At 39.5% G+C, this 13,285-nt stretch overlaps 1 protein-coding gene across 1 annotated transcript in view; it reads right to left on the bottom strand.

Moving 5' to 3' along the window:
• Positions 1-13,285, bottom strand: part of MYOM3 (myomesin 3) — a 387,718-nt gene that overhangs the window by 285,203 nt on the left and 89,230 nt on the right. The window contains exons 3-4 of the mRNA XM_086956426.1: positions 9,301-9,393; positions 4,245-4,404 (exon numbers count right to left, since the gene is read on the bottom strand). Coding sequence (XP_086812552.1) covers positions 4,245-4,404; positions 9,301-9,393 — 253 coding nt within the window. The remainder of the gene's footprint in view (positions 1-4,244; positions 4,405-9,300; positions 9,394-13,285) is intronic.

Below are 13,285 nucleotides of genomic sequence, written 5' to 3'. Positions count from 1 at the left end.
GGCAGGCACTGCGCGGTGCCTGCCGATTACTGCATACAAATGCAGGGGGTACCATAGGTACCCCCCATGTGCACCCCCCACCCCCCTTCACCCAGGGGGCCCGCAACGGGCCCCCGCAGTGAAGCTCTGTATGCTTTTCCACGGCGGAAAACCCGCTGTGGAAAAGCATTTCTTTTTGGGCATCCTAATATGGCTGGCGGTGTCTGAGAGACCATATTAGGGCTTTTCCGCCGTGGTTGTAAACCAACCGCGGCGGAAAAGCTGCGGACAGAAACCAGGACCCACCAGCCATCCTAATGTGGTGGTGGGCCTTTGGTGGGTCCGCTGCGGTTTTTCCACATCCTCCGGGCCGGTGGTGGCTTCCGCCGGCCCGGAGGATGCAGAAAAACCGCTATCCTAATCTGCCCCAAAGTCCCTGGGGAACACCCCCTTTGTAAGACTCATCAGGGGTCCATTGTTCTCGTTCCTTTCTCAGATTGCAGACTGCATTATCTGCAGGTTATCCCACACTCGACATGGGAACGACATCTCCTTCTCATGCACTTGTTGGTTCTCAACATTTGCTCAATAGGTCTATCAGTTAACGCTCTGGTTCCCCATGTTCCTTCATCAAGGTCTTCTTATTAAGCTCTTTCTCTATCTCTAGTACAGTAATGTGTCTATTCAACAACTAGCAATGCATGTGAACACCTGCAGGAAAGGTCACGTTAGCAGAAAATGGAAAACAGTATTTATGCAGCATTGTGAAATACAGGCCTAAAATGTCAGGACTACTTAAACATTAACTAAACAGTGCACATTTAATGTGTGTGTGCACATTTAAACACACATGAATATAAGTTTCTAGTGCATTCGATTTGAATAACATGTGGCATACATAAAGTCATCAAATTAATCAGATGTATGTGTGGCTGAGACTTATATTTAATTAAATATATGTATAATATTAGTGCACACATTACATAAACTTCTTGTCGTCTTAAGAGAAATCACATTCTACATATATAAAGATGGTTTCTATCCAGTTATCTAAACATTAAGTGATGTATAATATATTAAGGCGAACATTTCTGAAAGTCGACTTTAATTTTAATAGCCAATACATTAGCTCCTTAAGTGAAGATAGTCTAATTCTCTAAAACTTCAATTAACATCACAATCAGTTATGGTAAAACACATGATTTGGGTAAATCCTCTAGTCATACAGTGAATGCACTCTTTAATATTCATGTCAAGGGCAACACTTAACATGAATGTTATAACCACACAAGAAACATGTGCTATGGGCATTTTCATATCATATAGCTCTTCAGTAATTGTGACGTATAAAGGGTGGGCAAACTTTGAGCTGATCCACTTGCAGCAATTAGCAGCTTGAGTAGCAAGTGCAGACAACATGTTTTAAACCAAGCAAACCGCATGTTTCCTTCAGTCTAGGAAGAGGCAGAGTCACAGGCACACAGACATCCTGAGATGTATCATGAAAGGCTTTGCTCATGCACTTGTTTCACAAATTGCTAAGCGCCGGTTTTATACGCCTGCAGAGTGTAAACTAAGGGGCAGATTTACAAGCCCTTTGCGTCACTTTTGCGTCACGTTTCCCATAAAAGTGACGCAAATGTGGCGCAAGGGGCTTGTAAATCCGCCCCCTAAATTCCGTTAACTCAAAGTTTCTCTGAATGCGTGCTTTATTTTCGGACAGCACAGCTCAGAAACTGATAAAGGCAAACCCTGCTCACTGTTTTTGAGCTGTACTATTTAAAAATAAAGCATTAACTCAATATAAGGTCAAATTAATTCACATTACACCCTGCAAGCACATAAAACAGGTGTTTGGATGTGCACTGTACTAGAAAAGACTATCATGATGCGGCCCCCAAGTTGCAGGAAGTGCACAGGGGATCTAAGAATGTTGCAGCATCAGCTTGTGTGTCCCACAGGCAGAAGCCCACATACGATGGTGAGAGTTAGTATACTTTTTATTCTTTCCTCCACTTCTGTTCCCTTCTTTGTTTTCACCTGCCATCAATGCCACAATCAGACAGTCCTATAAATCTGCCAATTAATTGGTTCATTCACTTTGAAATCTTAGTCTCACCTGTTTTTTCACATGGCCACTCACTGGAGAAGAAAAATGAATGCAGTATATTTTAATTACATGTGTATAATACTTCATACCTCTAGCGAGAAACTGAGTACTACTCCCACTTTTACTGAAGACTAAGGGATGCAATCTGACCATATTTAGGATGAAGTAAACTGATTTAAGCTCTTCCAAGCAGCTCCAAGCAGTTTTCACTGCTGCTTACAGTCATTATGCCCAGTCCTGTTTTTCAGCCTAATAACATGTGGCAAAGCAAGGAACTCTGTGTATGTGAAGCAGGTTTCAGAAAGAAAATGAGTAATCTTAATGGATCTCTTCTGGCTCTTCTGAGCTCGAGCACATCAACAACTGAGATTAATGTCCCATGTGGCAATGAGTGCACCATGCAATCCCACCAACAGATGGGGAATCACTGAAGTCACCCATATGGTGGCAAGAAAAAAAGGCCATGCCAGGTCCTTCAGGTTCTAACTAGAGAGATGAGGAGGCAATGATGGTGGCTGAAGTTGAAGCAGCAACCCCCCAACTAAGATAACATTTCATTTTACACAAACAGCTTCCAGGCTTTTGGAAACTTTTTGTATAAGTAAAGGACTCTTGAGGTGTGAGCAAGTGATGATACACCAGCAACAAGAAGGATGGATTTGGGAACTGCAGACAGCAGGACATTTTAAGTGTTACTCTGGCAGAGAGTCTATTTTCAAGAGTTATATTGGATACTACAAGCACAAAAGGAAGAGGTGAGGAAAATTCCCTACAAAACCACCAACTGAATTCTGAGACTTCTTCATCTCAATTTGAACAATCCACATGCTTCTTCACGTCAACTTTAAAAATATGTGAGCAAAGTATACAACTGATGTTGGACCAAAGCAAATAATTGAGCAAAGCAAAATTTCTAGGAGATAGGGCTTAGTAACATCCCTTCTTAAACCACCCACAGCCAAGAAGAATAAAGATGAACTGCAGGTATCTCCAACAGAGCCAGTGTCATTGGAATCCCTTCGCTGCTACAGAAAACATGCTACAGTGTGATTATCCAACTACAGGCCATGACATCTTTCTGGTTGTCTGACTCATTACACTCTGAATCTGGAAGAGTTAAATTCATCAAAGAGAAAAGTGAGAGACACCTGTACGTTTTCCTTTTTTACTAAGGATGTGCAATAAGAATTTCCCCCCTTGGCTGAAGAGATGTATCCTAGTGTGCCACTGGGAGATTTTACAACAATATGGTCTACTGAGGATAAAACAGGCCACCTGATCTAGTGATTGTTTGTAGGTATGCATGATAATTCCCCACCCCTAGATGTTCCAACCTCTATTGGGTGAGACATCCTGTGGGCAGAGGCCCCATTGTGTGTAATCACCAGTATACAATGTCCAAATAGTGGTTAGCTGCTGTCTCTCATTCCAAATGGTAACCCTTAGCAGAAGAGAGTAAACCACTCTAACTTAGCAGCCACTGGCCACTCTGCACATCCTTATAGCCATACACTACATTGTTTGTTGATTCGGATTGTCTTACCTTTCCTGGTGCCTCAAGGACATCATCTAGTATGTGGCCAGAGCCATGCACCATCATACTTGTGGCAGGCTTGGCAAGTTTTTCTTGGGTAAAGTCAGGAATTGTATCACCTTTGCTTGTAAAGTGTAAGTGATCACAAATTAGATAGTGATTTACAACAGAAAAGCCCTGACACTTTGCCTCTACAACAATCTGAGCCTCCAACAATACAGATATCTAGGAGAATTAATTGTTTTCACGCATCAAGGCATGCAGGACTACACATTCATTAGTCTTTCCATCTGAAAGTTTATCCACAAGCATGCTTGGTGATTAATTGTCTTTCAGTTCTAAACATTCCAATTCCAAGATCACGGCTGATGAGTAGACTGATGCTGGCTATCACAATGATGGGCATGGCATAGGGGTACTAATCCTTGACGTCTTTGGTCACTGTAGGAAATAGTGCCCTCCTAATGTAGCAATAATGTTTTGTTTTTTTAACCACCTTAATAATATATCTTTTAGTGTTAATTTAAAGAAGAGCACCACTCAGACACATTATCCAAAAATCATTTATTAATTTATGCATTTTGGTTGATATGTTCAGCCATTTATGTATGCTGTTCTTACCTTTCGACGGATCGCCATTTTATCTGATCTGACCCGCAGCAATCGGCTTGCATGAATGATCTCTCTCTCAATTCGCTCCATGTCATTTCCAAACCTGATACTTTTCTGGTGTCTTGTTTCATGTACCAGCGCTTCTGCTTCCCTTCTCACTTTTGCTTCCCTGAGAGAAATTTCACATACAAATGCAAAGTGTACATTAGCAATTAACTCCATGGCTGCTATGCGTTTTCCCCCTCTGTGCTGGAATTTGTTGTTTCACATTGTTTCATGACGAGCTGGGCTCGTCATGAGTGTACGAGGAGGCTACACCATGACGAGCCCAGCTCGTCATGAGTGTGGAAGGGGTTAAGGTTTTGTCTCTGCATGAGTAGCTACATCATACGTTTTTGGGAAATGGAAAAGGGTCATATAATAAGTCAGTTGAATTTGTAACAAGTGAGTTGATTAGACGTACAGACTCTAAACACTGAAAAGGTTTGGCATATACTGACTGCTTTTTATACTACAAGCTGCTGAACAATTTAAATTTCATATGTTTCTATGGGTTCAATGTATGTTTTGCACTCTAAATTAACTTAATCTAAAAGATTCTACATGCTAGCAGCAGGTATGATATATGAATGATATCCATACTCTAAAAGTAATGTATCTTTAGAAACAGCCTTTACGCCAACTTTTCAAAAGAAAACTACATCCACTTTAGGTTGTCAATAGCTAGATTTCTAGAACTCAGTCAAGTGGGCCATAGAAAGTAGAACCCGAAAAGTAGCATTTGCTATTTAACTCATATGGAATTTTTTGCACCTCAATGCTGAAAAACAACAGAGGAATGGAAGTACACCCAACTTGGCATGAAATCAAAGCAATACTCAGAGGAGTGCCTTTGCTTCATTTTGACTAAATCTATTCATCTGTTTCCGAATAATTAACACTTTAAAAGTGTCTCAGGCTGGGCATGAGGGTACATTTTAGAAACAATAGGACTGTTAGTTTGTGGAGTTCCACAAATCTGGTTTTGTGGACCTCCATAAATCTAGAAATTGAAATAATACTTAAATCTGATTGGATAAGAGAGCATTTCTCAGTTCACCCATGCTGAGTTTGTGGATCCAATTGGATCCATGAAACCAAAAGGATCTGATTGACTGGCCGCAAGTCTGAGCAAAATTATGTGGATCTGTTATTTCCTTCACAGGCCTTGAGATTTGCAAATCCTGGCTGGTGATGGAAATCATGATGCAAGCTTTACTGGTGGGGAACACACATCCATCGTAAGCTTCAAGGACTAATGTTGGCCGATTGGAGGGATTAGTGAATCCTTGAATGCAAGTGGTTGGCTGGCTGCTGTTGGTTGGGCCCATGTTCTGACCAAATGTCATAAAGATGTAATTTTCCATGTCATTAATGATGCCAATGTGCTTTTTGGTTTTTCCTTTTTGTGTTTTAAAATATATTTATATGATCTTCAAAGCTAAGCTAACTTTAACTTTACTTCATCATTTATGTTTTTTTAGAGTTCCCAAAGCATGTTTTCTCCATGCAATTTCCCATAGGAATTTTAGGAAGCATTGTAGAAAAGAGGCTGAACAGCATTGCATCACATTTGGCAGAAAGTTAGACCTTTACTCAGAAAGCATTCTTTTTGTGATGTGGTGTAAATGCATTTAGCCATTTTTGAGAAAATTAAAGTTCAAAAGTCAGTAATATTCGTGCTGGATATAGCAATTTGATTGACAGGCCCAACATCAACAAAAATGTTGCACCGCCATTTCGAGGACTCTGGGACTCGCTGCCCATGTCTGTTGCTTTAAAAAAAATACAAGGAGGCAGGATAGGGGTATCCTGACGCCCAGGCCATTGTGGCAGGCAAAATAAAGACAAAGGTTTGTTCCACCAGTCTTGCAGGATAGAAAAAAAATTTGGGATATGTGTTCATGGAGGGTTGTGCAGCCGTCTGAGATTGGTGAGCAATAGGGGAGGTTGGCCGCCTGTGGGGGTTGGGCCCTACAGCCATCCCCACATCGGGAATGTCTGAAGACTCTCCGTGATGTGGATTGGCTGCCTCGAGGGCTTGAGCGCAGGACTTGATCTACGCCGAGGTCCGTGCCCATTTTGGATGAGAGGATACATTTTGAGCTAAAGAGGAAAAAAAGACAAAGCACTTGTGCTCTGTTGTTCAGGTTGTTCCAATGCGTTTCTGCGGATGGTGCAGTCACAGCAACTTTTTACCACAGAGCGTAATTACACAATGTGGTGGAATAGCAAAATTTCAGGATTGAGAGTAAAACAAAATTACTGAAATTATGCTAATTACATCAGGATAATACAGACTTCACCTAGGCCTTTTTTCAATACACTAGAAGTGGTTTATTTAAAAATAGAGACTTGAATTATGTAAATGCTTTATCTAGCAGACACTGAATGTGTTTTTTAGATAATATTCTACTAAATCTTACTTTTGGAAACTGCATAAATAATAACAATACTATCCTAGCTGATTAAGAATAATATTCAATTCTATGACATGTTTTTTAATTTTTGGTTTTTTATTTGTTCTGATGCACCCTCTAACACTTAGGGCCTGATTACAATGTCAAGTGGACTGATCGTCGCTGTCTCGAGACCGACCGACCTCTGGTCAGCGGTCTCAACACTGCCATTACAAATGCGACCACACATGGTGTGGTTGCATAGGGCCATATGTATCAAGCCTTTTTTGATTCGCAAAGGCCGAAATTCGCGGAATTTCGGCCTTTGCGAATCGCAAAAGGCTAATTAGCATGATTTGAAATGTATCAAACAATCGCATCTTAAGGAATCGCAAATACTTGCGATTCCTTAATTTGCCATAGCATTTAAGGAATCGCAATTTTGCGATTCCTCAAATGCTATGTATGAAGCATTTTACTGTTGCAAATTCAGCTTAAGGAATTGCAATTTACCACCAACTTCCAGTTGGTGGTAAATTGCGATTTCTGTTCAAAATACACTATTTTGTATTTTTGATTGTGGCATGTGACGCACATACATGCCCATAGGGCATGTATGTGCGACATATGCACACACATTTAATTTACAGGGGTGCAGCAGGGTGTCCTTGAGACACCCCGGCACCCTTGCAATAATTCTCAAATTGCGATTAGCAAATTGCGAATTCGCAATTTGAAAATTATTTGGAAATCATTCCTATGGGCCTCCTGGCCCATAGGAATGCATTGGAAATTATTCCTTAATTGCGAATTCGCAAAATGCGAATACGCAATTAAGGAAGATTAAGGAATCGCTAATTAAAAGCGAATTTCTTCATACATACCATTTTGCGATTCCTAAATAGCGATTCCTTAAAAATCGCTATTTAAGAATCGCAAAACGGAACCATGATACGTATGGCCCATACTCCCATATCTCTATGCACCAGCTCCCATGGAGAAATGGAGGATTCTGGTAATCCCTGCACCGTGTGGCAGACACCTCAAGGTGGCCATGGAGGAATGGAGCTTAAATCGCTTTCTGACAGGCTCTGCATGTCAGAAAGCCCAACATGGCAAGACTGTCGTAAATAGACATCGTAATCCAGATGGCAAAAACGCCGTCCTCAGGGATTATGCTGTGGCCTTCAACTGGCCAATGGGCTCCTTGAGCCCATCGGAAATCAGCCGGAATGACCAGATGGTTTCAATTCTGACTGCCTACATTGTTATTAGCAGGTAATTGTGTTTCCATGGGATTTCTTTTTATACTAATATTGTATGAAAAGGTGCCTACAAAGGATTTCATTTCATTTTAATAAAGTATGAAAAGAAATCCCTTGTAGGCACAATTACCTGCTAATATATAGACTACCCAAGGGTTTATTGGGTTCCACACTTTTTCTAGTAGTTACATTGTTAATAGGCGGTCAGAATTGAAATTGCAGATGTCGGTCGGAAAGCCTCCGACGTACAGTTGGATACTTTCCGACCGACATCATAATCGGCCCCTTGATATCACAACTAGTGTAATCTGTATACTAATGCTAGTTAATCCACTAAATTACTACAAAGGAATGGATAAATCATTATGGAGATTGATTAGTTAATTTTACTTAACATTGCAAAGAAATTGAACATGTTTGTAATGGTCTTACTGCAATTTTTTTATATAACTCAACTCTTGTAAATATAATGATCAATAAAAACGTTTACATAGTGGAAAAGGAAATATGGATTGGTTAATGCTGTAAGGACATGTTGCATACACTAAAATATTGTCTTTGCAGTTTAAATAAATGAATGATATTAGTGGCTACAATCCTTTTCATCGTATTGTAGATATTTATGATAAACTCTGATGAAGGCATTTGAGACATATTACTGAAATTCTGACTTTTTAGGCTTCTGAAATACCATAAGTTATGCAATTGTTTTGAGCCATATGTTTGCACAAAAAATATGTACCTGACTGTAACACGGTGGATAAATACGTCTTACTAAAAACAATGAAATGTGATAAAAATTACGTTTATTGAAACAGGAGTGCCAAAAATTGGTTTCTGAAAAAATATCAGTTTAGCTATTAAATTAGGAAGATTTATGAGAAAAGCCCCTAACAATAAGGGAATTGGTTTCAAATGGAAGATCTGGTCCTTAAAACAATTACACATATGCACAGCCATTCAGAACAGGTTTTCTCAAGAAGCTTTTTCATCAAGCTCACATAGAGCTGATTTGGTAAAAACAATAACATCCATTTTACTGGATTTAACAACTGCGTAAATATCAGATAAACAAATAAGAAACAAAATTAATATGAATGTTCATATTAGCAAATTGTTAAAATGTAAACTTAAAAAATATGTTTTCAGATACACACTGTTGAAATCTTAAAACATCAGCATGTTCTGGAGGAGCTCTAAATCTCAAACATGTCACTGGTTCAAACAAAATCTGCCTTACTGACCAAAACTCAATATAGATGTATTGTAGGCATGACACTTCAGTCACCACTAAAGTACAGAAGTAGCACGTGCAATGAATGACACATCAACAACCTTATACAGGTGTCACACGCAACATACCAAGATGTTTCCAGGTGGGACTCAAGGGTCCAGGTTGCTCTAGCTATTGTCATTTCCACATCGTTCACTGCAACACTGGTGATTTCCTCATCCCTTCCATGAAAATAAAACAAATTAAGACAAACATTAGCTAAACAAAGTAATTAAACCCACCTTTAGACACCTTAAGAATCTCTTTTTTAACAATGTAAAACAAAGGCAGAAGAGCGAACTGGTTCATATAAGTTTATTTTCTACCACAGAGATGACATGTATAATTTGGGTTTTGGAGACCCACACCTGAGTGACTTGACCCAAATTAATCTTATCAGCTGTGCAAATATAACTTCTTACTCAGTATTATCAATTTCGTTATGATAATAGTCATATGAGTATTCTTGACACTTGCTTGCCCCTATATACTTGTTTATATGTCTGAGTAGTGAGCACATCAAGTTGAAGCATGGACAAAAGAGAACGTCATTGATGGTCATGTTTGTGCTAGTCAATGCTTTCAAAGCTTTTTTTTATTTTGGTGATCTGTACCACATGGTTTTAGATATATTATCTGGGCTATGAAAAGAACAGTTAATGAACCCCAACTGATTGAGTGTTGACAATGTCATCTATGTCTTTGAGAATCAGAATGTTTGGGAGTGGTGGGGAACAGCGAGGGGTTAAATTATCCATTTTATCTCAAGGAAGCATGGATGAAGTAGGCATTTCTATACTACCAAGACTCACATGTTGACAAATGATTGTCTAGAATCACTGCAACACTCAATAGATATTTAGCGAACCCCATCCACAGCAGTGACCCACAGAAATTAAATCTTGTTGAGTACTGCTTTGCGTACCACAACAAAATATTCTGTTGAAGCAGAATGTATGTTGTTAGCTCTTCATACAAATTTGTGAGTAAGGAAAGAGCAAATGAAGTGTCACTCTGACCTCTGCCAATTTTGCAGGACTGAAGTTAGCAGCATCCATAAATACAAACCAGGTGCAGGGAACAATAAACAACAAACTTTGCGGCGGTGAAATACAAGAAAGCAATAAACAATAAAAGAAACAATATGGTACCTTTTTAGGTCTGGCATTAGTCGACCTTTTGCTTTAAAAAATAAATAAATAAATATATATTATATATATATACATATATATATTTACATATATATATTTATATATATATATATATATATATATATATACATATGGAGTGCGAAACGCGTCACGTAGGGCTTATGGCGTGAATAAACCCTACTTTTGGCAGACCGGATTTGTTGGTGTGGTTACTGCTGTGCCTGAGTGCGCGCTTGGGACGCCGTTTTGTACTTTATATTGACTACCGGATACCTCACCGGCAGCGCGCCACCCCCACGAGACGATGGATGCCCCACTGAGGTAATCTTTGGACTCATATATATACATATATATATATATATATATATATATATATATATACATATATATATATATATATATATATATATATATATATGTGCCATGTACGTGTTTAAAGGGGCAGGTGTGTAATTCGCATTTTGCCTCCGCCCACTACATAATACGGCATGGAGCATGGGTTCAGCACTACTTCAGTCACTGGATAATCCACTTTGAGAGAGCACATCTGCACAGAAGGTAATTCCTTTCAGTGCCAGTGCTTTTATTTTCATTTCATTACTTTGGTGTTGTCATTGTGTTAATTCTGATGAGATAGCAGGATGCTTTCTAACAGCTCTCCATGTTGATCACAGGGCACGGTCCAGCTTTATCAGTTCCCGTCTCCTGCCGATAGTGTTGTAGATTCCTTTTGGAGTGGCCTTTTAATCTGACTGCTGCTACTTCACTACATTCCAAGTATTGTCCATTTAAAACTGTTCTTCATGAAGTTGTAATTTATTTTATTATTTGTGCACTGAAGTGCATTTCTAACTGCTCCTGTTGTCATGTTGTTATATATTATAATTGAGGACTATAATTATATTTGTAAACCAATTTAGGCTGTATGCAAGCTTGCATTACCTTCAATTTTTCTTCAAGCAGTCTTGTATGCTGTTATTTTTGTAAACCAATTTAGTCTGTATAGTCTTATATTTGTAAACCTTTCCAGTGCTCTTGTATTTTGTGCTTATATAGACGTTTTACTAACATTACATCTATCTATCTATCTATCTATCTATCTATCTATCTATCTATCTATCTATCTATCTATCTATCTATCTATCTATCTATCTATCTATCTATCTATCTATCTATCCATACAACTATTGGCTTTGCAAGCCTCCCTTTTTTACCTACCTTTTCAGTGCTTCTTATCTATTTGTAGTATGGATTTACAAAAACATTACACATAAAATCATTAGCAAAGAGGCTGGAAGCCAATGGCAAATCAATTGGCTTTTTTTTCAGTATGGTGTTATCCAAGACCTTCTGTTTTTACTAAAATTATGTGTGTGTTATAGTCAGTAATAGAGCTTTTCAGCCAGTCTTCATCCATTAGTCTGTTGGCTTGTCAGTCACATTTTTCTTCCACCAACTACATAACGTATCATGGGGAAGTGAGTCAGTCCCCTTCAGCCACTGGCTGACTTCACTGTGACTTACAGCATTCTGCATTTGCACAAGGTGCACCCCCCACACATAAAGTAGTTCTCTTCAGTGGTGCTAGGGACTACTATAGTAATGTGTGCTTTTTGTTTTGCCAATGCTCATTTTGACTTGTGTAATAGGGGTGGAGCAGTCCAGGTTTGGTTTAAAAACATAAGACATAAAGAGCTTTGCGCCACAACAAAATATTTACATAAGGAATGGAACCAATGCATTTTCTTTACTTTTAAAAACAGTTTAAAACAAAGTTTGGGAAGAGACAGTTTGCCCTTTCGCTTTTTAAGATAGCAGCACAAATGTAGCACAACCACTTTGCTTTACTTTTTTGGGGGGGAGAAAATTATTTTTCCTTTGCTGTATTTTTTATTTCACTTTTTTTAAACTCACTAAAAACAAACAAGGGAAGGCAAGAAAATGCAGTATTGTATTATAATCCCAGTTTTACCATCAATCTCAGGGTCACTGAGAAGGGGCTGGTTAACTCTACCTCAACAGCAGTGCCGGCTGCCGCCAATCCAAAGTAGTAGGGCAGCATGGAGAGGGGGATTGGGGAATAAAAAAAAAATACAACAACTTACCTGCCGCTCCCGCTGACACTGCCAGTCGCCTCATTGCTCCTCTTATCTCTGCAGTTGATTGCCCACAAAGCGCAGGCTCCCCACCCAATCCAGACGCTGCTCTTATGCTATACCTAGCATGTGAGAAGTGCCACTATTGGCCTGAGTAGGCTGGTCTGAAGCTCACTCAGGCACAGTGAGCCTGTGCCTTTTCTCCACCCGGCTGTGCAACACAGCTAGGTTGGAGAAACATAGGTGCACTTGTCGTTTTGACTGTCCTAAGACGGCAGGCCAAACCGACACGCGTTCTTACAGTGCCCACCACTACTCCTACCTACCATGTCCCAGCCCAGCCCGGCCCTGCCGTAGACCCCTTCGACATTGCAGCTCAGACAATGATAAACAAACTGATAATACCACTGTTTTATTATCATTTTATTTATCATCCGCTGGCTCTGATTAGTGGGGCGGCACTCCTCCACCATTATGGAAGAGCTGCCTCTGCTTAACAGCACTATTTCTACTGCAGTCTGATGTTACTTACATCCAGGTCTCCAAAATCATTTTGCTAGTCCTGAGTCTTGTCTTTCCTTCCTAGTCTTCTTTTATTTCAATGAAGTACTACCTGGGAGCCATTTTGGGTACCTGGACAAATCCATAGCAGCTCTTGTGATTTTATAAATTTAACAACTGATCTTTGAAAAGTAAGAAAGTATTTAGGTTTTGCCTGTGTAAGTTTTTTGTGGTTGAACCTGTTGCCAATCACTGTTCCTAATATAAGATTGTATCAGGTTTTCAGCATACATTGCTTAAAAAATCTAAACTGGCCAGTAGCACGT

This window comes from Lissotriton vulgaris, chromosome 2_1 (genome assembly GCF_964263255.1).
Source record: "Lissotriton vulgaris chromosome 2_1, aLisVul1.2, whole genome shotgun sequence".
NCBI lineage: Eukaryota > Metazoa > Chordata > Amphibia > Caudata > Salamandridae > Lissotriton > Lissotriton vulgaris.
The sequence above is the reverse complement of the archived record's forward strand: the minus strand, read 5'-3'. Positions and strand labels throughout refer to the sequence as shown.